This window comes from Oncorhynchus gorbuscha, unplaced genomic scaffold (assembly GCF_021184085.1).
Source record: "Oncorhynchus gorbuscha isolate QuinsamMale2020 ecotype Even-year unplaced genomic scaffold, OgorEven_v1.0 Un_scaffold_1368, whole genome shotgun sequence".
Taxonomy (NCBI): Eukaryota; Metazoa; Chordata; class Actinopteri; order Salmoniformes; family Salmonidae; genus Oncorhynchus; species Oncorhynchus gorbuscha.
The window spans coordinates 26,018-48,618 of record NW_025746162.1 but is presented as its reverse complement, the minus strand read 5'-3'; the positions used below and the strand labels follow the sequence as shown (position 1 = coordinate 48,618).

Sequence of the window (22,601 nt, the reverse complement as noted above, 5' to 3'; positions counted from 1 at the left end):
TCCTGTAGAAACCTGTAGTAACCCCTACCTGTAGTAACCCCTACCTGTAGTAACCTGTAGTAACCCCTACCTGCAGTAACCTGTAGTATCCCCTACCTGTAGTAACCTGTAGTAACCTGTAGTACCCCTACATGTAGTAACCTATAGTAACCACTACCTGTAGTAACCTGTAGAAACCCCTACCTGTAGTAACCTGTAGTAACCCCTACCTGTAGTAACCTGTAGTAACCCCTACCTGTAGTAACCCCTACCTGTAGTAACCTGTAGTAACCACTACCTGTAGTAACCTGTAGTAACCCCTACCTGTAGTAACCCCTACCTGTAGTAACCTGTAGTAACCCCTACCTGTAGTAATCCCTACCTGTAGTAACCCCTTCCTGTAGAAACCTGTAGTAACCCCTACCTGTAGTAACCCCTACCTGTAGTAACCTGTAGTAACCCCTACCTGTAGTAACCTGTAGTAACCTGTAGTATCCCCTACCTGTAGTAACCTGTAGTACCCCTACATGTAGTAACCTATAGTAACCCCTACCTGTAGTAACCCCTACCTGTAGTAACCTGTAGTAAACCCTACCTGTAGTAACCCCTACCTGTAGTAACCTGTAGTAACCACTACCTGTAGTAACCTGTAGTAACCCCTACCTGTAGTAACCCCTACCTGTAGTAACCTGTAGTAACCCCTACCTGTAGTAACCTGTAGTAACCCCTACCTGTAGTAACCCCTACCTGTAGTAACCCCTACCTGTAGTAACCCCTACCTGTAGTAACCCCTACCTGTAGTAACCCCTACCTGTAGTAACCTGTAGTAACCCCTACCTGTAGTAACCCCTACCTGTAGTAACCTGTAGTAACCCCTACCTGTAGTAACCTGTAGTAACCCCTACATGTAGTAACCTGTAGTAACCCCTACCTGTAGTAACCTGTAGTAACCCCTACCTGTAGTAACCCCTACCTGTAGTAACCTGTAGTAACCCCTACCTGTAGTAACCCCTACCTGTAGTAACCTGTGTGGCTGTAGTAACCCCTTCCTGTAGTAAAGCCTTCCTGTAGTAACCCCTTCCTGTAGTAACTGAAGCTGTAGTAACTGTAGCAATGCCTTGCTGTAGTAACCCTTCCTGTAGTAACCTGTAGTAACCCCTACCTATAGTAACCTGTAGTAACCCCTACCTGTAGTAACCCCTACCTGTAGTAACCTGTAGTAACCCCTATCTGTAGTAACCTGTAGTAACCCCTATCTGTAGTAACCTGTAGTAACCCCTATCTGTAGTAACCTGCAGTAACCACTACCTGTAGTAACCTGTAGTAACCCCTACCTGTAGTAACCCCTACCTGTAGTAACCTGTAGTAACCTGTAGTAACCCCTACCTGTAGTAACCTGTAGTAACCCCTACCTGTAGTAACCTGTAGTAACCCCTACCTGTAGTAACCCCTTCCTGTAGTAACCTGTAGTAACCCCTACCTGTAGTAATCCCAGTAACCTGTAGTAACCCCTTCCTGTAGTAACCTGTAGTAACCCCTACCTGTAGTAACCCCTACCTGTAGTAACCTGTAGTAACCCCTACCTGCAGTAACCTGTAGTAATCCCCTACCTGTAGTAACCCCTTCCTGTAGTAACCTGTAGTAACCCCTACCTGTAGTAACCTACCTGTAGTAACCACTACCTGTAGTAACCTGTAGAAACCCCAGTAACCTGTAGTAACCTGCAGTAACTCAGTACCTGTAGTAACCTGTAGTAACCCCTACCTGTAGTAACCCCTACCTGTAGTAACCTGTAGAAACCCCTACCTGTAGTAACCTGTAGTAACCCCTACCTGTAGTAACCCCTTCCTGTAGTAACCTGTAGTAACCCCTACCTGTAGTAATCCCTACCTGTAGTAACCCTTCCTGTAGAAACCTGTAGTAACCCCTACCTGTAGTAACCCCTACCTGTAGTAACCTGTAGTAACCCCTACCTAGTAACCTGCAGTAACCTGTAGTATCCCCTACCTGTAGTAACCTGTAGTACCCTCATGTAGTACCCCTATAGTAAACCCTATAGTAACCACTACCTGTAGTAACCTGTAGAAACCCCTACCTGTAGTACCCCTACCTGTAGTAACCTGCAGTAACCCCTACCTGTAGTAACCTGTAGTAACCCCTACCTGTAGTAACCCCTACCTGTAGTAAACCTGTAGTAACCCTACCTGTAGTAACCTGTAGTAACCCCTACCTGTAGTAACCTACCTAACCTGTAGTAACCCCTACCTGTAGTAACCCCTCTACCTGTAGTAACCCCTAACCTGTAGTAAACCTGTAGTAACCCCTACCTGTAGTAAACCCCTTACCTGTAGTAACCCCTACCTGTAGTAACCTGTAGTAACCCCTACCTGTAGTAACCTGTAGTAACCTGTAGTAACCTGGGTAGTAACCCCCACCTGTAGTAAACCTGTAGTAACCCCTACCTGTAGTAACCCCTACCTGTAGTAACCTGTAGTAACCCCTACCTGTAGTAACCCCTACCTGTAGTAACCTGTAGTAACCCCTTCCTGTAGTAACTCCAGTAACCCCCTACCTGTAGTAACCTGTAGTAACCCCTACCTGTAGTAACTACCTGTAGTACCTGTAGTAACCTGTAGTAACCCCTACCTGTAGTAACCTGTAGTAACCCCCACCTGTAGTAACCCCTACCTGTAGTAACCCCTACCTGTAGTAACCTGTAGTAACCCCTACCTGTAGTAACCTGTAGTAACCCCTACCTGTAGTAACCCCTACCTGTAGTAACCCCTACCTGTAGTACCCCATGTGTAGGAGGGTCATTACCTGTAGTAACCCATGTGTAGGAGGGTCATTACCTGTAGTAACCCCTACCTGTAGTAACCCAGGTGTAGCAGGTTGTCTCCATTCCCTTGCAGTACGGTCTGATACTCCGGAGGGTCGTAGAAGTGCCTCCAGTGTAGGTGGTAGTTGGGCTGGGGGTTGGCTGAGCTACGGTGGGCCTCCGCCAGAATGTCAAACGGGCCAACCAACCTCAAACCCAGGGATTCCTTCAGCGCGTCTAGAGAGGGGAATGATATGTGGTCAATATGTGTATATATGTGTAATATAGCGTGTTGAATGCTAATAGCATAGCGTTTTTCAGGCTGTTGAATGCTAATAGGATAGCGTGTTTCAGGCTGTTGAACGCTAATAGGAGGCTGTTGAAGCGTGTTTCAGGCTGTTGAATGCTAATAGGATAGCGTGTTTCAGGCTGTTGAACGCTAATAGGATAGCGTGTTTCAGGCTGTTGAATGCTAATAGGATAGCGTGTTTCAGGCTGTTGAATGCTAATAGGATAGCGTGTTTCAGGCTGTTGAACGCTAATAGGATAGCGTGTTTCAGGCTGTTGAATGCTAATAGGATAGCGTGTTTCAGGCTGTTGAATGCTAATAGGATAGCGTGTTTCAGGCTGTTGAATGCTAATAGGATAGCGTGTTTCAGGCTGTTGAATGCTAATAGGATAGTGTTTTAGGCTGTTGAATGCTAATAGGATAGCGTGTTTCAGGCTGTTGAATGCTAATAGGATAGCGTGTTTCAGGCTGTTGAATGCTAATAGGATAGTGTTTCAGGCTGTTGAATGCTAATAGGATAGCGTGTTTCAGGCTGTTGAATGCTAATAGGATAGCGTGTTTCAGGCTGTTGAATGCTAATAGGATAGCGTGTTTCAGGCTGTTGAATGCTAATAGGATAGCGTGTTTCAGGCTGTTGAACGCTAATAGGATAGCGTGTTTCAGGCTGTTGAACGCTAATAGGATAGCGTGTTTCAGGCTGTTGAATGCTAATAGGATAGTGTTTCAGGCTGTTGAATGCTAATAGGATAGTTGAATGCTAATAGGATAGTGCTGCTGTTGAACGCTAATAGGATAGCGTGTTTCAGGCTGTTGAATGCTAATAGGATAGCGTGTTTCAGGCTGTTGAATGCTAATAGGATAGTGTTTCAGGCTGTTGAATGCTAATAGATAGCGTGTTTAGCGTGTTTCATTCAGGCTGTTGAATGCTAATAGGATAGCGTGTTTCAGGCTGTTGAATGCGTGTTTAGGATAGCGTGTTTCAGGCTGTTGAATGCTAATAGGATAGTGTTTCAGGCTGTTGAATGCTAATAGGATAGCGTGTTTCAGGCTGTTGAATGCTAATAGGATAGTGTTTCAGGCTGTTGAATGCTAATAGGATAGCGTGTTTCAGGCTGTTGAACGCTAATAGGATAGTGTGTTTCAGGCTGTTGAATGCTAATAGGATAGCGTGTTTCAGGCTGTTGAACGCTAATAGGATAGCGTGTTTCAGGCTGTTGAACGCTAATAGGATAGTGTTTCAGGCTGTTGAATGCTAATAGGATAGCGTGTTTCATTCAGGCTGTTGAATGCTAATAGGATAGCGTGTTTCAGGCTGTTGAACGCTAATAGGATAGCGTGTTTCAGGCTGTTGAACGCTAATAGGATAGCGTGTTTCAGGCTGTTGAACGCTAATAGGATAGCGTGTTTCAGGCTGTTGAACGCTAATAGGATAGCGTGTTTCAGGCTGTTGAACGCTAATAGGATAGCGTGTTTCAGGCTGTTGAACGCTAATAGGATAGCGTGTTTCAGGCTGTTGAACGCTAATAGGATAGCGTGTTTCAGGCTGTTGAACGCTAATAGGATAGCGTGTTTCAGGCTGTTGAACGCTAATAGGATAGCGTTTTTCAGGCTGTTGAATGCTAATAGGATAGCGTGTTTCAGGCTGTTGAACGCTAATAGGATAGTGTTAACCTACCCTGGGGGTTGTCGGGGCTGGGTGAGTGGGTAACCTACCCCGGGGGCTGGGTGAGTGGGTAACCTACCCCAGGGGTTATCAGGGCTGGGTGAGTGGGTAACCTACCCCAGGGGTTATCAGGGCTGGGTGAGTGGGTTACCTACCCCAGGGGTTATCAGGGCTGGGTGAGTGGGTTACCTACCCCAGGGGTTATCAGGGCTGGGTGAGTGGGTTACCTACCCCAGGGGTTATCAGGGCTGGGTGAGTGGGTAACCTACCCCGGGGGCTGGGTGAGTGGGTTACCTACCCCGGGGGCTGGGTGAGTGGGTTACCTACCCCAGGGGTTATCAGGACTGGGTGAGTGGGTTACCTACCCCAGGGGTTATCAGGGCTGGGTGAGTGGGTTACCTACCCCAGGGGTTATCAGGGCTGGGTGAGTGGGTAACCTACCCCAGGGGTTATCAGGGCTGGGTGAGTGGGTAACCTACCCCGTGGGTTGTCGGGGCTGAGCAGGGAGCAGAAGTCCCAGAAGAGGTAGAAGTCTTCAGGCATCCTCAGTTTATAGAGTCTCTCCACCTCCTCCCTCAGTCTGGCCGGTACCTCAGCAGTAGTCCGTCTCGCTGTCGGCTCCTCCGGACGGCATTTCTTCTTCAACTGCCCGTCGGCAGAATCTGACTCCTAAAGAAGAACTGTTGGTGAAATTCAATTCACTAGCTCGTGTAAACAGATGTGTGGTTTGATAACTGGGTGTATTCATTAGAAACCAAACTGAATAAACAGACTGAGAAAGGGGGAAGAGGGACTACAGGGGCCATGTTTAGGTGCAGATATAAAACCCCTTGAATAAAGAAGATGTGATTACTTATTCCTTCATGTCAGAGGCATGTTTGTTCTACATTGCCTATTTCTATCTGACTGTTCCAAAACGTTGAGTCCTGCTGAACGCGCCACTGGATTACAACAAAAGCAACGCTGGTTTTCCCGTTGCAAATCGTTTTGCTTACGGTGTGCGCTAATGAACGTTACCCTGAGCAACTCGCTCTGCAAAAAGCTCATGGTAATACTGTCAATGGACGGTAACTTGGTTATCAGCTAGTTTATACTAATATAATGATCTGGCTACACTATCTTGGGAAAACAGTAATATAACCGAAGCTAACTGCAAAAAAAAATAATAATAAATGAAACTATTGAGACACGTTTAGTTTGTTAGCTCGTTAAGACATTCATGTAGATGCCATAGTGGCCCATCCGTGTTTTATAACGCAAGACAAATATTCCCCCTTGCTACATAACTCGCTGGCTAAAACCATCCTATCATTGCTCCAATAAAAATATCTTTATGGGTCTGACAATACCTGAGGAGTAGATTTAGTTTTTCGTTTCCCTGTCATAATTTTTTCCTCTTCTCCGTTCGACAGCAAACAAGCACACAGCGGTGGAGCAAACGACAACACATTAGGACTTCTGCCATTGGGAAGTAATGTACAGCGCCATCTAGGGGAGCGGAGTGCGCATTGCGCCCCAGAGATCCATAGCAGAGACAAGTGGTGAGTAAAAGTAAAGATACCTAAATAGAAAATGACTCAAGTCTACTACTTGAGTAAAAGTCTAAAAGTATTTGGTTTCAAATATACTTAGGTATCAAAAGTAAAAATATGAATCATGTAAAATGTATTATATTAAGCAAACCAGATTGCACAATTTTTTTTTTTTTAAATGCACGGATAGCCAGGGTTTCAGTCTGTTTCAGTCGATCCTAGCTACCATTCCTAATGTCGTCCTGTTTCAGTCGATCCTAGCTACCATTCCTAATGTCGTCCTGTTTCAGTCGATCCTAGCTACCATTCCTAATGTCGTCCTGTTTCAGTCGATCCTAGCTACCATTCCTAATGTCGTCCTGTTTCAGTCCATCCTAGCTACCATTCCTAATGTCGTCCTGTTTCAGTCGATCCTAGCTACCATTCCTAATGTCGTCCTGTTTCAGTCCATCCTAGCTACCATTCCTAATGTCCATCCTAGCTACCATTCCTAACCTGTTTCAGTCGATCCTAGCTACCATTCCTAATGTCGTCCTGTTTCAGTCGATCCTAGCTACCATTCCTAATGTCGTCCTGTTTCAGTCGATCCTAGCTACCATTCCTAATGTCGTCCTGTTTCAGTCCATCCTAGCTACCATTCCTAATGTCGTCCTGTTTCAGTCGATCCTAGCTACCATTCCTAATGTCGTCCTGTTTCAGTCGATCCTAGCTACCATTCCTAATGTCGTCCTGTTTCAGTCGATCCTAGCTACCATTCCTAATGTCGTCCTGTTTCAGTCGATCCTAGCTACCATTCCTAATGTCGTCCTGTTTCAGTCGATCCTAGCTACCATTCCTAATGTCGTCCTGTTTCAGTCGATCCTAGCTACCATTCCTAATGTCGTCCTGTTTCAGTCGATCCTAGCTACCATTCCTAATGTCGTCCTGTTTCAGTCGATCCTAGCTACCATTCCTAATGTCGTCCTGTTTCAGTCGATCCTAGCTACCATTCCTAAGCTACCATTCCTAATGTCGTCCTGTTTCAGTCGATCCTAGCTACCATTCCTAATGTCGTCCTGTTTCAGTCGATCCTAGCTACCATTCCTAATGTCCGTCCTGTTTCAGTCGATCCTAGCTACCATTCCTAATGTCCACCTGTTTCAGTCGATCCTAGCTACCATTCCTAATGTCGTCCTGTTTCAGTAGCGATCCTAGCTACCATTCCTAATGTCGTCCTGTTTCAGTCGATCCTAGCTACCATTCCTAATGTCCGTCCTGTTTCAGTCGATCCTAGCTACCATTCCTAATGTCGTCCTGTTTCAGTCGATCCTAGCTACCATTCCTAATGTCGTCCTGTTTCAGTCGATCCATTAATGCTCCTGTTTCAGTCGATCCTATTCCTAATGTCGTCCTGTTTCAGTCGATCCTAGCTACCATTCCTAATGTCGTCCTGTTTCAGTCGATCCTAGCTACCATTCCTAATGTCGTCCTGTTTCAGTCGATCCTAGCTACCATTCCTAATGTCGTCCTGTTTCAGTCGATCCTAGCTACCATTCCTAATGTCGTCCTGTTTCAGTCGATCCTAGCTACCATTCCTAATGTCGTCCTGTTTCAGTCGATCCTAGCTACCATTCCTAATGTCGTCCTGTTTCAGTCGATCCTAGCTACCATTCCTAATGTCATCCTGTTTCAGTCCATCCTAGCTACCATTCCTAATGTCATCCTGTTTCAGTCGATCCTAGCTACCATTCCTAATGTCGTCCTGTTTCAGTCGATCCTAGCTACCATTCCTAATGTCGTCCTGTTTCAGTCGATCCTAGCTACCATTCCTAATGTCATCCTGTTTCAGTCCATCCTATAATAGTAATATAAAGAAACTTTTATTACAGTAATATAAAGAAACGTTTATTACAGTAATATAAAGGTTTATTACAGTAATATAAACGTTTATTACAGTAATATAAAGAAACATTTATTACAGTAATATAAAGAAACGTTTATTACAGTAATATATAGAAACGTTTATTACAGTAATATAAAGAAACATGTATTACAGTAATATAAAGAAACGTTTATTACAGTAATATATAGAAACGTTTATTACAGTAATATAAAGAAACATGTATTACAGTAATATAAAGAAACGTTTATTACAGTAATATATTAAGTAATATAAGAAACGTTTATTACAGTAATATGAACATGTATTACAGTAATATGAAGAAACGTTTATTACAGTAATATGAACATGTATTACAGTAATATAAAGAAACGTTTATTACAGTAATATAAAGAAACATTTATTACAGTAATATAAAGAAACATTTATTACAGTAATATAAACATTTATTACAGTAATATAAAGAAACGTTTATTACAGTAATATAAACGTTTATTACAGTAATATAAAGAAACGTTTATTACAGTAATAGAAACGTTTATTACAGTAATATAAATAAACGTTTTTTACGGTAATATAAAGAAACGTTTATTACAGTAATATATAGAAACACTTAGAGTCATATACCACACACACACTGTTGATTCAAGCAGTATAGAGTCTTATTCTGTTAATACAAGCAGCATATAGTCTAATTATATTGATTCAAGCAGTATAGAGTCTTATTCTGTTGATTCAGCAGTATAGAGTCTAATTATATTGATTCAGCAGTATATAGTCTAATTATATTGATTCAGCAGTATAGTCTAATTCTATTGATTCAAGCAGTATAGAGTCTAATTCTATTGATACAAGCAGTATAGAGTCTAATTATATTGATTCAAGCAGTATAGAGTCGTATCCTGTTGATTCAGCAGTATAGAGTCTTATCCTGTTGATTCAAGCAGTATAGAGTCTTATTCTATTGATTCAAGCAGTGTAGAGTCTAATTATATTGATTCAAGCAGTATAGAGTCTAATTATATTTATTCAGCAGTATAGAGTCTAATTATATTGATTCCGCAGTATAGAGTCTTATTCTATTGATTCAGCAGTATAGAGTCTTATTCTATTGATTCCGCAGTATAGAGTCTTATTCTGTTTATTCAGTAGTATAGAGTCTTATTCTTTTGATTCAAGCAGTATAGTCTTATTCTTTTGATTCAAGCAGTATAGAGTCTAATTCTATTGATTCAGCAGTATAGAGTCTAATTATGTTGATTCAGCAGTATAGAGTCTTATTCTGTTCAGTCAAGCAGCGTGTTCTATCTCAGAACGAGGGGCACTTATTTGTTTTAAGGACTCAGTGAAACCAGTCCTGGTCCTGTGGGTTCCGTGAGAGGTCCCAGACAGGTATCAGAGCAGGTAGAAATACAACACACAGAGCAGTACTCTACATCGCTGTAGGAGAAAGTAGAAATACAACACACAGAGCAGTACTCTACATCGCTGTAGGAGAAAGTAGAAATACAACACACAGAGCAGTACTCTACATCTCTCTCTAGGAGCAGGTAGAAATACAACACACAGAGCAGTACTCTACATCTCTCTAGGAGCATGTAGAAATACAACACACAGAGCAGTACTCTACATCGCTGTAGGAGAAAGTAGAAATACAACACACAGAGCAGTACTCTACATCTCTCTCTAGGAGCAGGTAGAAATACAACACACAGAGCAGTACTCTACATCTCTCTAGGAGCATGTAGAAATACAACACACAGAGCAGTACTCTACATCTCTCTAGGAGCAGGTAGAAATACAACACCCAGAACAGTACTCTACATCTCTCTAGGAGCAAGTAGAAATACAACACCCAGAGCAGTACTCTACATCTCTCTAGGAGCAGGTAGAAATACAACACACAGAGCAGAACTATACATCTCTCTAGGAGCAGGTAGAAATACAACACCCAGAGCAGTACTCTACATCTCTCTAGGAGCAAGTAGAAATACAACACCCAGAGCAGTACTCTACATCTCTCTAGGAGCAGGTAGAAATACAACACACAGAGCAGTACTCTACATCGCTGTAGGAGCAGGTAGAAATACAACACACAGAGCAGAACTATACATCTCTCTAGGAGCAGGTAGAAATACAACACACAGAGCAGTACTCTACATCTCTCTAGGAGCAGGTAGAAATACAACACACAGAGCAGTACTCTACATCTCTCTCCAGGAGCAGGTAGAAATACAACACACAGAGCAGTACTCTAGACAATCTATTTCACCTGCTAGCAGAACCGGGCGATTCACATCTGAGGCCCCAATATGTCGCAGCGGAAAGAACCATTTTGCTGTTTTAAAAGACGTTTTCCTGCAATTCTACACATTTTGCTTGTCTGCTGTATTTCCATGTTACACATCATATTTTTTATTTAACCTTTATTTAACCAGGCAAGTCAGTTAAGAACAAATTCTTATTTTCAATGACGGCCTAGGAACAGTGGGTTAACTGCCTGTTCAGGGGCAGAACGACAGATTTGTACCTTGTCAGCTCGGGGATTTGAACTTGCAACCTTCTGGTTACTAGTCCAACGCACACATCAGCACTTGGCTTGGACTGAAAGAGGTACCGGTACTCATTAGGGGTGCAGGTATTGTTTATTTTTAGGGTTGGAGAGAAACCCCCCACAAAAAAATCTCTGGTGTAGAGTATCTCTGGTGTAGAGTATCTCTGGTGTAGAGTATCTCTGGTGTAGAGTATCTCTGGTGTAGAGTATCTCTGGTGTAGAGTATCTCTGGTGTAGTACCTGGTGTAGAGTATCTCTGGTGTAGAGTATCTCTGGTGTAGAATATCTCTGGTATAGAGTATCTCTGGTGTGTATCTCTGGTGTAGTATCTCTGTGTGTATACCTGGTGTAGAGTATCTCTGGTGTAGAGTATCTCTAGAGTATCTCTGGTATAGAGTATCTCTGGTGTAGAGTATCTCTGGTGTAGAGTATCTCTGGTGTAGAGTATCTCTGGTATCTCTGTGTAGAGTATCTCTGGTGTGTATCTCTGGTGTAGAGTATCTCTGGTGTGGAGTATCTCTGGTGTGGAGTATCTCTGGTGTAGAGTATCTCTGGTGTATACCTGGTGTAGAGTATCTCTGGTGTAGAGTATCTCTGGTGTAGAGTATCTCTGGTGTAGAGTATCTCTGGTGTAGAGTATCTCTGGTGTAGAGTGTCTCTGGTGTATACCTGGTGTAGAGTATCTCTGGTGTAGAGTATCTCTGGTGTGGAGTATCTCTGGTGTGGAGTATCTCTGGTGTGGAGTATCTCTGGTGTAGAGTATCTCTGGTGTATACCTGGTGTAGAGTATCTCTGGTGTAGAGTATCTCTGGTGTATACCTGGTGTAGAGTATCTCTGGTGTAGAGTATCTCTGGTGTAGAGTATCTCTGGTGTAGAGTATCTCTGGTGTAGAGTATCTCTGGTGTAGAGTATCTCTGGTGTAGAGTATCTCTGGGTGTATCTCTGGTGTAGAGTATCTCTGGTGTAGAGTATCTCTGGTGTAGAGTATCTCTGGTATGTATCTCTGGTGAGTATCTCTGGTGTAGAGTATCTCTGGTGTGGAGTATCTCTGGTGTAGAATATCTCTGGTATAGAGTATCTCTGGTGTAGAGTATCTCTGGTGTATACCTGGTGTAGAGTATCTCTGGTGTAGAGTATCTCTGGTGTAGAGTATCTCTGGTGTAGAGTATCTCTGGTGTAGAGTATCTCTGGTGTAGAGTATCTCTGGTGTAGAGTATCTCTGGTGTAGAGTATCTCTGGTGTAGAGTATCTCTGGTGTAGAGTATCTCTGGTGTAGTATCTCTGGTGTAGAGTATCTCTGGTGTAGAGTATCTCTGGTGTAGAGTATCTCTGGTGTAGAGTATCTCTGGTGTAGAGTATCTCTGGTGTAGAGTATCTCTGGTAGAGTATCTCTGGTGTAGAGTATCTCTGGTGTAGAGTATCTCTGGTGTAGAGTATCTCTGGTGTAGAGTATCTCTGGTGTGGAGTATCTCTGGTGTAGAGTATCTCTGGTGTAGAGTATCTCTGGTGTGGAGTATCTCCGGTGTAGAGTATCTCTGGTGTATCTCTGGTGTAGAGTATCTCTGGTGTAGAGTATCTCTGGTGTAGAGTATCTCTGGTGTAGAGTATCTCTGGTGTATCTCTGGTGAGTATCTCTGGTGTAGAGTATCTCTGGTGTAGAGTATCTCTGGTGTAGAGTATCTCTGGTGTAGAGTATCTCTGGTGAGTATCTCTGGTGTAGAGTATCTCTGGTGTAGAGTATCTCTGGTGTAGAGTATCTCTGGTGTATATCTCTGGTGTAGAGTATCTCTGGTGTAGAGTATCTCTGGTGTAGAGTATCTCTGGTGTAGAGTATCTCTGGTGTAGAGTATCTCTAGAGTATCTCTGGTGTAGAGTATCTCTGGTGTAGAGTATCTCTGGTGTAGAGTATCTCTGGTGTAGAGTATCTCTGGTGTAGAGTATCTCTGGTGTAGAGTATCTCTGGTGTAGAGTATCTCTGGTGTAGAGTATCTCTGGTGTAGAGTATCTCTGGTATCTCTGGTGTAGAGTATCTCTGGTGTAGAGTATCTCTGGTGTAGAGTATCTCTGGTGTAGAGTATCTCTGGTGTAGAGTATCTCTGGTGTGGAGTATCTCTGGTGTAGAGTATCTCTGGTGTAGAGTATCTCTGGTGTAGAGTATCTCTGGTGTAGAGTATCTCTGGTGTAGAGTATCTCTGGTGAGTATCTCTGGTGTAGAGTATCTCTGGTGTAGAGTATCTCTGGTGTAGAGTATCTCTGGTGTAGAGTATCTCTGGTGTAGAGTATCTCTGGTGTATATCTCTGGTGTAGTATCTCTGGTGTAGAGTATCTCTGGTGTAGAGTATCTCTGGTGTATCTCTGGTGTGGAGTATCTCTGGTGTGGAGTATCTCTGGTGTAGAGTATCTCTGGTGTAGAGTATCTCTGGTGTAGAGTATCTCTGGTGTAGAGTATCTCTGGTGTATCTCTGGTGTAGAGTATCTCTGGTGTAGAGTATCTCTGGTGTAGAGTATCTCTGGTGTAGAGTATCTCTGGTGTAGAGTATCTCTGGTGTAGAGTATCTCTGGTGTAGAGTATCTCTGGTGTAGAGTATCTCTGGTGTAGAGTATCTCTGGTGTAGAGTATCTCTGGTGTAGAGTATCTCTGGTGTATATCTCTGGTGTAGAGTATCTCTGTGTAGAGTATCTCTGGTGTAGAGTATCTCTGGTGTAGAGTATCTCTGGTGTAGAGTATCTCTGGTGTGGAGTATCTCTGTGTGGAGTATCTCTGGTGTAGAGTATCTCTGGTGTATACCTGGTGTAGAGTATCTCTGGTGTAGAGTATCTCTGGTGTATACCTGGTGTAGAGTATCTCTGGTGTAGAGTATCTCTGGTGTAGAGTATCTCTGGTATAGAGTATCTCTGGTGTAGAGTATCTCTGGTGTAGAGTATCTCTGGTGTAGAGTATCTCTGGTGTAGAGTATCTCTGGTGTGGAGTATCTCTGGTGTAGAGTATCTCTGGTGTAGAGTATCTCTGGTGTAGTGTATCTCTGGTGTAGAGTATCTCTGGTGTAGAGTATCTCTGGTGTAGAGTATCTCTGGCGTAGAGTATCTCTGGCGTAGAGTATCTCTGGTATAGAGTATCTCTGGTATAGAGTATCTCTGGTGTAGAGTATCTCTGGTGTAGAGTATCTCTGGTGTAGAGTATCTCTGGTGTAGAGTATCTCTGGTGTAGAGTATCTCTGGTGTAGAGTATCTCTGGTGTAGAGTATCTCTGGTGTGGAGTATCTCCGGTGTAGAGTATCTCTGGTGTATCTCTGGTGTAGAGTATCTCTGGTGTAGAGTATCTCTGGTGTAGAGTATCTCTGGTGTAGAGTATCTCTGGTGTGGAGTATCTCCGGTGTAGAGTATCTCTGGTGTATCTCTGGTGTAGAGTATCTCTGGTGTAGAGTATCTCTGGTGTAGAGTATCTCTGGTGTAGAGTATCTCTGGTGTAGAGTATCTCTGGTGTAGAGTATCTCTGGTGTAGAGTATCTCTGGTGTAGAGTATCTCTGGTGTATCTCTGGTGTGGAGTATCTCTGGTGTGGAGTATCTCTGGTGTAGAGTATCTCTGGTATAGAGTATCTCTGGTGTAGAATATCTCTGGTGTAGAGTATCTCTGGTGTAGAGTATCTCTGGTGTAGAGTATCTCTGGTGTAGAGTATCTCTGGTGTAGTGTATCTCTGGTGTGGAGTATCTCTGGTGTGGAGTATCTCTGGTGTAGAGTATCTCTGGTGTAGAGTATCTCTGGTGTAGAGTATATCTGGTGTATCTCTGGTGTGGAGTATCTCTGGTGTGGAGTATCTCTGGTGTAGTGTATCTCTGGTGTGGAGTATCTCTGGTGTGGAGTATCTCTGGTGTAGAGTATCTCTGGTGTAGAGTATCTCTGGTGTAGAGTATCTCTGGTGTATCTCTGGTGTGGAGTATCTCTGGTGTGGAGTATCTCTGGTGTAGTGTATCTCTGGTGTGGAGTATCTCTGGTGTGGAGTATCTCTGGTGTAGAGTATCTCTGGTGTAGAGTATCTCTGGTGTAGAGTATCTCTGGTGTAGAGTATCTCTGGTGTGGAGTATCTCTGGTGTAGAGTATCTCTGGTGTAGTGTATCTCTGCTGTAGATTATCTCTGGTGTGGAGTATCTCTGGTGTAGAGTATCTCTGGTATAGAGTATCTCTGGTGTAGAATATCTCTGGTGTAGAGTATCTCTGGTGTAGAGTATCTCTGGTGTAGAGTATCTCTGGTGTAGAGTATCTCTGGTGTATATCTGGTGTCCAATCTTTATTATATTACATTATACTGTATTGTCCAATCTGTAATATATTACAATATACTGTATTGTTTAACCTGTATTATTGTATATATTGTGAATATATATATTATATTATACTGTATTGTCCAATCTGTAATATATTACATTATACTGTATTGTTTAATCTGTATTATTGTATATATTGTGAATATATATATTACATTATACTGTATTGTCCAATCTGTAATATATTACATTATACTGTATTGACCAATCTGTAATATATTACATTATACTGTATTGACCAATCTGTAATATATTACATTGTGAATATAGATATTATATGACATTATACTGTATTGACCAATCTGTAATATATTACATTATACTGTATTGACCAATCTGTAATATATTACATTATACTGTATTGACCAATCTGTAATATATTACATTATACTGTATTGACCAATCTGTAATATATTACATTATACTGTATTGTCCAATCTGTAATATATTACATTATACTGTATTGACCAATCTGTAATATATTACATTATACTGTATTGACCAATCTGTAATATATTACATTATACTGTATTGACCAATCTGTAATATATTACATTATACTGTATTGTCCAATCTGTAATATATTACATTATACTGTATTGACCAATCTGTAATATATTACATTATACTGTATTTACCAATCTGTATTATATTACATTATACTGTATTGTCCAATCTGTAATATATTACATTGTGAATATAGATATTATATTACATTATACTGTATTGACCAATCTGTATTCAGTTGGTAGAGCATGGCGCTTGTAACGCCAGGGTAGTGGGTTCGATCCCCGGGACCACCCATACGTAGAATGTATGCACACATGACTGTAAGTCGCTTTGGATAAAAGCGTCTGCTAAATGGCATATATTATTATTATTATTATATTACATTATACTGTATTGACCAATCTGTAATATATTACATTATACTGTATTGTCCAATCTGTAATATATTACATTATACTGTATTGACCAATCTGTAATATATTACATTATACTGTATTGTCCAATCTGTATTATATTACATTGTGAATATAGATATTATATTACATTATACTGTATTGACCAATCTGTAATATATTACATTATACTGTATTGACCAATCTGTAATATATTACATTATACTGTATTGACCAATCTGTATTATATTACATTATACTGTATTGACCAATCTGTAATATATTACATTGTGAATATAGATATTATATTACATTATACTGTATTGACCAATCTGTAATATATTACATTATACTGTATTGTCTAATCTGTATTATATTACATTATACTGTATTGTCCAATCTGTAATATATTACATTATACTGTATTGACCAATCTGTAATATATTACATTGTGAATATAGATATTATATTACATTATACTGTATTGACCAATCTGTAATATATTACATTATACTGTATTGACCAATCTGTAATATATTACATTATACTGTATTGACCAATCTGTAATATATTACATTATACTGTATTGACCAATCTGTAATATATTACATTATACTGTATTGACCAATCTGTAATATATTACATTATACTGTATTGACCAATCTGTAATATATTACATTATACTGTATTGTCCAATCTGTATTATATTACATTATACTGTATTGACCAATCTGTATTATATTACATTATACTGTATTGACCAATCTGTAATATATTACATTATACTGTATTGACCAATCTGTAATATATTACATTATACTGTATTGACCAATCTGTAATATATTACATTATACTGTATTGTCCAATCTGTATTATATTACATTATACTGTATTGACCAATCTGTATTATATTACATTATACTGTATTGACCAATCTGTAATATATTACATTGTGAATATAGATATTATATGAAGATGTGTATGAATATATATCCATGGAGTCCCAAACAGCACCGTTTGGGAAGCAGTCCATATTGTCCTATAACGTCTTAGAATGACCGTAGAGCTGTAGGTCTCTCTACCTACATTCGTCTTCTTGCTTTGACCAACACCTGAACCTGGAGCTGTAGGTCTCTCTACCTACATTCGTCTTCTTGCTTTGACCAACACCTGAACCTGGAGCTGTAGGTCTCTCTACCTACATTCGTCTTCTTGCTTTGACCAACACCTGATTCTAGAGCTGTAGGTCTCTCTCCCTACATTCGTTTTCTTGCTTTGACCAACACCTGTTCCAGGTTAAACCAGGTATAGTAGAGTGACAGAGTTCCAGGTTAAACCAGGTATAGTGGAGAGTGACAGAGTTCCAGGTATAGTAGAGAGTGACAGAGTTCCAGGTTAAACCAGGTATAGTAGAGAGTGACAGAGTTCCAGGTTAAACCAGGTATAGTAGAGTGACAGAGTTCCAGGTTAAACCAGGTATAGTAGAGAGTGACAGAGTTCCAGGGTAAACCAGGTATAGTAGAGAGTTCCAGGGTAAACCAGGTATAGTAGAGAGTTCCAGGGTAAACCAGGTATAGTAGAGAGTGACAGAGTTCCAGGGTAAACCAGGTATAGTAGAGAGTGACAGAGTTCCAGGGTAAACCAGGTATAGTAGAGAGTTCCAGGATAAACCAGGTATAGTAGAGAGTTCCAGGGTAAACCAGGTATAGTAGAGAGTGACAGAGTTCCAGGGTAAACCAGGTATAGTAGAGAGTGACAGAGTTCCAGGGTAAACCAGGTACAGTAGAGAGTGACAGAGTTCCAGGGTAAACCAGGTATAGTAGAGAGTGACAGAGTTCCAGGGTAAACCAGGTATAGTAGAGAGTGACAGAGTTCCAGGGTAAACCAGGTATAGTAGAGAGTGACAGAGTTCCAGGTTAAACCAGGTATAGTAGAGAGTGACAGAGTTCCAGGGTAAACCAGGTATAGTGGAGAGTTCCAGGTACAGTAGAGAGTGACAGAGTTCCAGGGTAAACCAGGTATAGTAGAGAGTGACAGAGTTCCAGGGTAAACCAGGTATAGTAGAGAGTTCCAGGGTAAACCAGGTATAGTAGAGAGTTCCAGGGTAAACAGTGGAGAGTGACAGAGTTCCAGGGTAAACCAGGTATAGTAGAGAGTGACAGAGTTCCAGGGTAAACCAGGTATAGTAGAGAGTGACAGAGTTCCAGGGTAAACCAGGTATAGTAGAGAGTTCCAGGGTAAACCAGGTATAGTAGAGTGACAGAGTTCCAGGGTAAACCAGGTATAGTAGAGAGTTCCAGGGTAAACCAGGTATAGTAGAGTGACAGAGTTCCAGGGTAAACCAGGTATAGTAGAGAGTTCCAGGGTAAACCAGATATAGTAGAGTGACAGAGTTCCAGGTTAAACCAGGTATAGTAGAGTGACAGAGTTCCAGGTATAGTAGAGAGTGACAGAGTTCCAGGGTAAACTAGGTATAGTAGAGAGTTCCAGGGTAAACCAGGTAGAGTGACAGAGTTCCAGGGTAAACCAGGTATAGTGGAGAGTGACAGAGTTCCAGGTTAAACCAGGTATAGTAGAGAGTGACAGAGTTCCAGGGTAAACCAGGTATAGTGGAGAGTGACAGAGTTCCAGGTTAAACCAGGTATAGTAGAGAGTGACAGAGTTCCAGGGTAAACCAGGTATAGTAGAGAGTTCCAGGGTAAACCAGGTATAGTAGAGAGTTCCAGGGTAAACCAGGTATAGTAGAGAGTGACAGAGTTCCAGGTATAGTGGAGAGTGACAGAGTTCCAGGGTAAACCAGGTATAGTAGAGAGTGACAGAGTTCCAGGGTAAACCAGGTATAGTAGAGAGTGACAGAGTTCCAGGGTAAACCAGGTATAGTAGAGAGTGACAGAGTTCCAGGGTAAACCAGGTATAGTGGAGAGTGACAGAGTTCCAGGTTAAACCAGGTATAGTAGAGAGTGACAGAGTTCCAGGTTAAACCAGGTATAGTAGAGAGTGACAGAGTTCCAGGGTAAACCAGGTATAGTGGAGAGTGACAGAGTTCCAGGGTAAACCAGGTATAGTAGAGAGTGACAGAGTTCCAGGTTAAACCAGGTATAGTAGAGAGTGACAGAGTTCCAGGTTAAACCAGGTATAGTAGAGAGTGACAGAGTTCCAGGTTAAACCAGGTATAGTAGAGAGTGACAGAGTTCCAGGTTAAACCAGGTATAGTAGAGAGTGACAGAGTTCCAGGTTAAACCAGGTATAGTGGAGAGTGACAGAGTTCCAGGTATAGTAGAGAGTGACAGAGTTCCAGGTTAAACCAGGTATAGTAGAGAGTGACAGAGTTCCAGGTTAAACCAGGTATAGTAGAGAGTGACAGAGTTCCAGGTTAAACCAGGTATAGTAGAGTGACAGAGTTCCAGGTTAAACCAGGTATAGTAGAGTGACAGAGTTCCAGGTATAGTAGAGAGTGACAGAGTTCCAGGGTAAACCAGGTATAGTAGAGAGTGACAGAGTTCCAGGTTAAACCAGGTATAGTAGAGTGACAGAGTTCCAGGTTAAACCAGGTATAGTAGAGTGACAGAGTTCCAGGTATAGTAGAGAGTGACAGAGTTCCAGGGTAAACCAGGTATAGTAGAGAGTGACAGAGTTCCAGGTTAAACCAGGTATAGTGGAGAGTTCCAGGTTAAACCAGGTATAGTCATCACTCTATTCCTCCTCTCCTCCTCCTCCTTCCTCCCCCCGTCTCGATGAGGAGCGCCCAGTTCTCTCTATTCCTCCTCTCCTCCCCCTTCCTCCCCCGTCTCGATGAGGAGCGCCCAGTTCTCTCTGTTCCTCCTCTCCTCCTCCTTCCTCCCCCGTCTCGATGAGGAGCGCCCAGTTCTCTCTATTCCTCCTCTCCTCCTCCTTCCTCCCCCTTCTCGGCGAGCAGCATCCAATTCTCTCTGTTCCTCATGAGGCCGTCCAACAGTGGAGAACAGGAGTCAAACATCCCAGAAAGAGTCTGAGAAACGAGGGGGAGAGAGAGAGGGTAGAGAGAGAGGGAGAGAGAGAGGGAGAGGGAGAGAAACAGAAGGAGAGAGAGAGGGGAGAGAGAGAGGGAGAGAAACAGAAGGAGAGAGAGAGGGAGAGGGAGAGAAGGAGAGAGAGAGAGAGAGAAAGAGCGAGAGGGACAGAAGGAGAGAGAGAGAGAGGGAGAGAAACAGAAGGAGAAAGAGAGAGAGAGAGAGAGAGAGAGAGAGAGAGAGAGAGAGAGAGAGAGAGAGAGAGAGAGAGAGAGAGAGAGAGAGAGAGAGAGAGAGAGAGAGAGAGAGAGAGAGAGAGAGAGAGAAGAGAGAGAGAGAGAGAGAGAGGAGAGAGAGAGATAAAGAGAGAGAGAGACAGAGAGAGAGAAAGAGAAAGATAGAGGGTGGGAGGTGGGGGGGAAAGTTGTGGAGGGGGGAAGTGAGGAAGCAATGAATACATACAATACCCAGGTTGTATAGACTAGTACCCACCCAGGTTGTATAGACTAGTACCCACCCAGGTTGTATAGACTAGTACCCACCCAGGTTGTATAGACTAGTACCCACCCAGGTTGTATAGACTAGTACCCACCCAGGTTGTATAGACTAGTACCCACCCAGGTTGTATAGACTAGTACCCACCCAGGTTGTATAGACTAGTACCCACCCAGGTTGTATAGACTAGTACCCACCCAGGTTGTATAGACTAGTACCCACCCAGGTTGTATAGACTAGTACCCACCCAGGTTGTATAGACTAGTACCCACCCAGGTTGTATAGACTAGTACCCACCCAGGTTGTATAGACTAGTACCCACCCAGGTTGTATAGACTAGTACCCACCCAGGTTGTATAGACTAGTACCCACCCAGGTTGTATAGACTAGTACCCACCCAGGTTGTATAGACTAGTACCCACCCAGGTTGTATAGACTAGAACCCACCCAGGTTGTATAGACTAGAACCCACCCAGGTTGTATAGACTAGTACCCACCCAGGTTGTATAGACTAGTACCCACCCAGGTTGTATAGACTAGTACCCACCCAGGTTGTATAGACTAGTACCCACCCAGGTTGTATAGACTAGTACCCACCCAGGTTGTATAGACTAGTACCCACCCAGGTTGTATAGACTAGTACCCACCCAGGTTGTATAGACTAGTACCCACCCAGGTTGTATAGACTAGTACCCACCCAGGTTGTATAGACTAGTACCCACCCAGGTTGTATAGACTAGAACCCACCCAGGTTGTAGAGACTAGTACCCAGGTAGTATAGACTAGAACCCACCCAGGTTGTATAGACTAGTACCCACCCAGGTTGTATAGACTAGTACCCACCCAGGTTGTATAGACTAGTACCCACCCAGGTTGTATAGACTAGTACCCACCCAGGTTGTATAGACTAGTACCCAGGTAGTATAGACTAGAACCCACCCAGGTTGTATAGACTAGTACCCAGGTAGTATAGACTAGAACCCACCCAGGTTGTATAGACTAGTACCCACCCAGGTTGTATAGACTAGTACCCACCCAGGTTGTATAGACTAGTACCCACCCAGGTTGTATAGACTAGTACCCACCCAGGTATAACCCACCCAGGTAGTATAGACTAGAACCCACCCAGGTTGTATAGACTAGTACCCACCCAGGTTGTATAGACTAGTACCCACCCAGGTTGTATAGACTAGTACCCAGGTAGTATAGACTAGAACCCACCCAGGTTGTATAGACTAGTACCCAGGTAGTATAGACTAGAACCCACCCAGGTTGTATAGACTAGTACCCACCCAGGTTGTATAGACTAGTACCCACCCAGGTTGTATAGACTAGTACCCAGGTAGTATAGACTAGAACCCACCCAGGTTGTATAGACTAGTACCCACCCAGGTTGTATAGACTAGTACCCACCCAGGTTGTATAGACTAGTACCCACCCAGGTTGTATAGACTAGTACCCACCCAGGTTGTATAGACTAGTACCCACCCAGGTTGTATAGACTAGTACCCACCCAGGTTGTATAGACTAGTACCCACCCAGGTTGTATAGACTAGTACCCACCCAGGTTGTATAGACTAGTACCCACCCAGGTTGTATAGACTAGTACCCACCCAGGTTGTATAGACTAGTACCCACCCAGGTTAGTACCCACCCAGGTTGTATAGACTAGTACCCACCCAGGTTGTATAGACTAGTACCCACCCAGGTTGTATAGACTAGTACCCACCCAGGTTGTATAGACTAGTACCCACCCAGGTTGTATAGACTAGTACCCAGGTAGTATAGACTAGAACCCACCCAGGTTGTATAGACTAGAACCCACCCAGGTTGTATAGACTAGTACCCACCCAGGTTGTATAGACTAGAACCCACCCAGGTTGTATAGACTAGTACCCACCCAGGTTGTATAGACTAGTACCCACCCAGGTTGTATAGACTAGTACCCACCCAGGTTGTATAGACTAGTACCCACCCAGGTTGTATAGACTAGTACCCACCCAGGTTGTATAGACTAGTACCCACCCAGGTTGTATAGACTAGTACCCACCCAGGTTGTATAGACTAGTACCCACCCAGGTTGTATAGACTAGTACCCACCCAGGTTGTATAGACTAGTACCCACCCAGGTTGTATAGACTAGTACCCACCCAGGTTGTATAGACTAGTACCCACC

General features: G+C 42.7%; 1 protein-coding gene across 1 annotated transcript; it reads right to left on the bottom strand.

Moving 5' to 3' along the window:
- Positions 1-2,820: 2,820 nt before the first annotated feature.
- LOC124022390 (histone PARylation factor 1-like) lies at positions 2,821-6,226 on the bottom strand. The gene is made up of 3 exons (XM_046337332.1): positions 6,099-6,226; positions 5,229-5,418; positions 2,821-3,034 (listed from the first exon to the last, which is right to left on the bottom strand). Exons 1-3 carry the CDS (start codon positions 6,132-6,134, stop codon positions 2,844-2,846), a joined length of 417 nt encoding a protein of 138 aa, XP_046193288.1. The 5' UTR covers positions 6,135-6,226; the 3' UTR covers positions 2,821-2,843.
- Between the last annotated feature and the right edge of the window lie 16,375 nt (positions 6,227-22,601).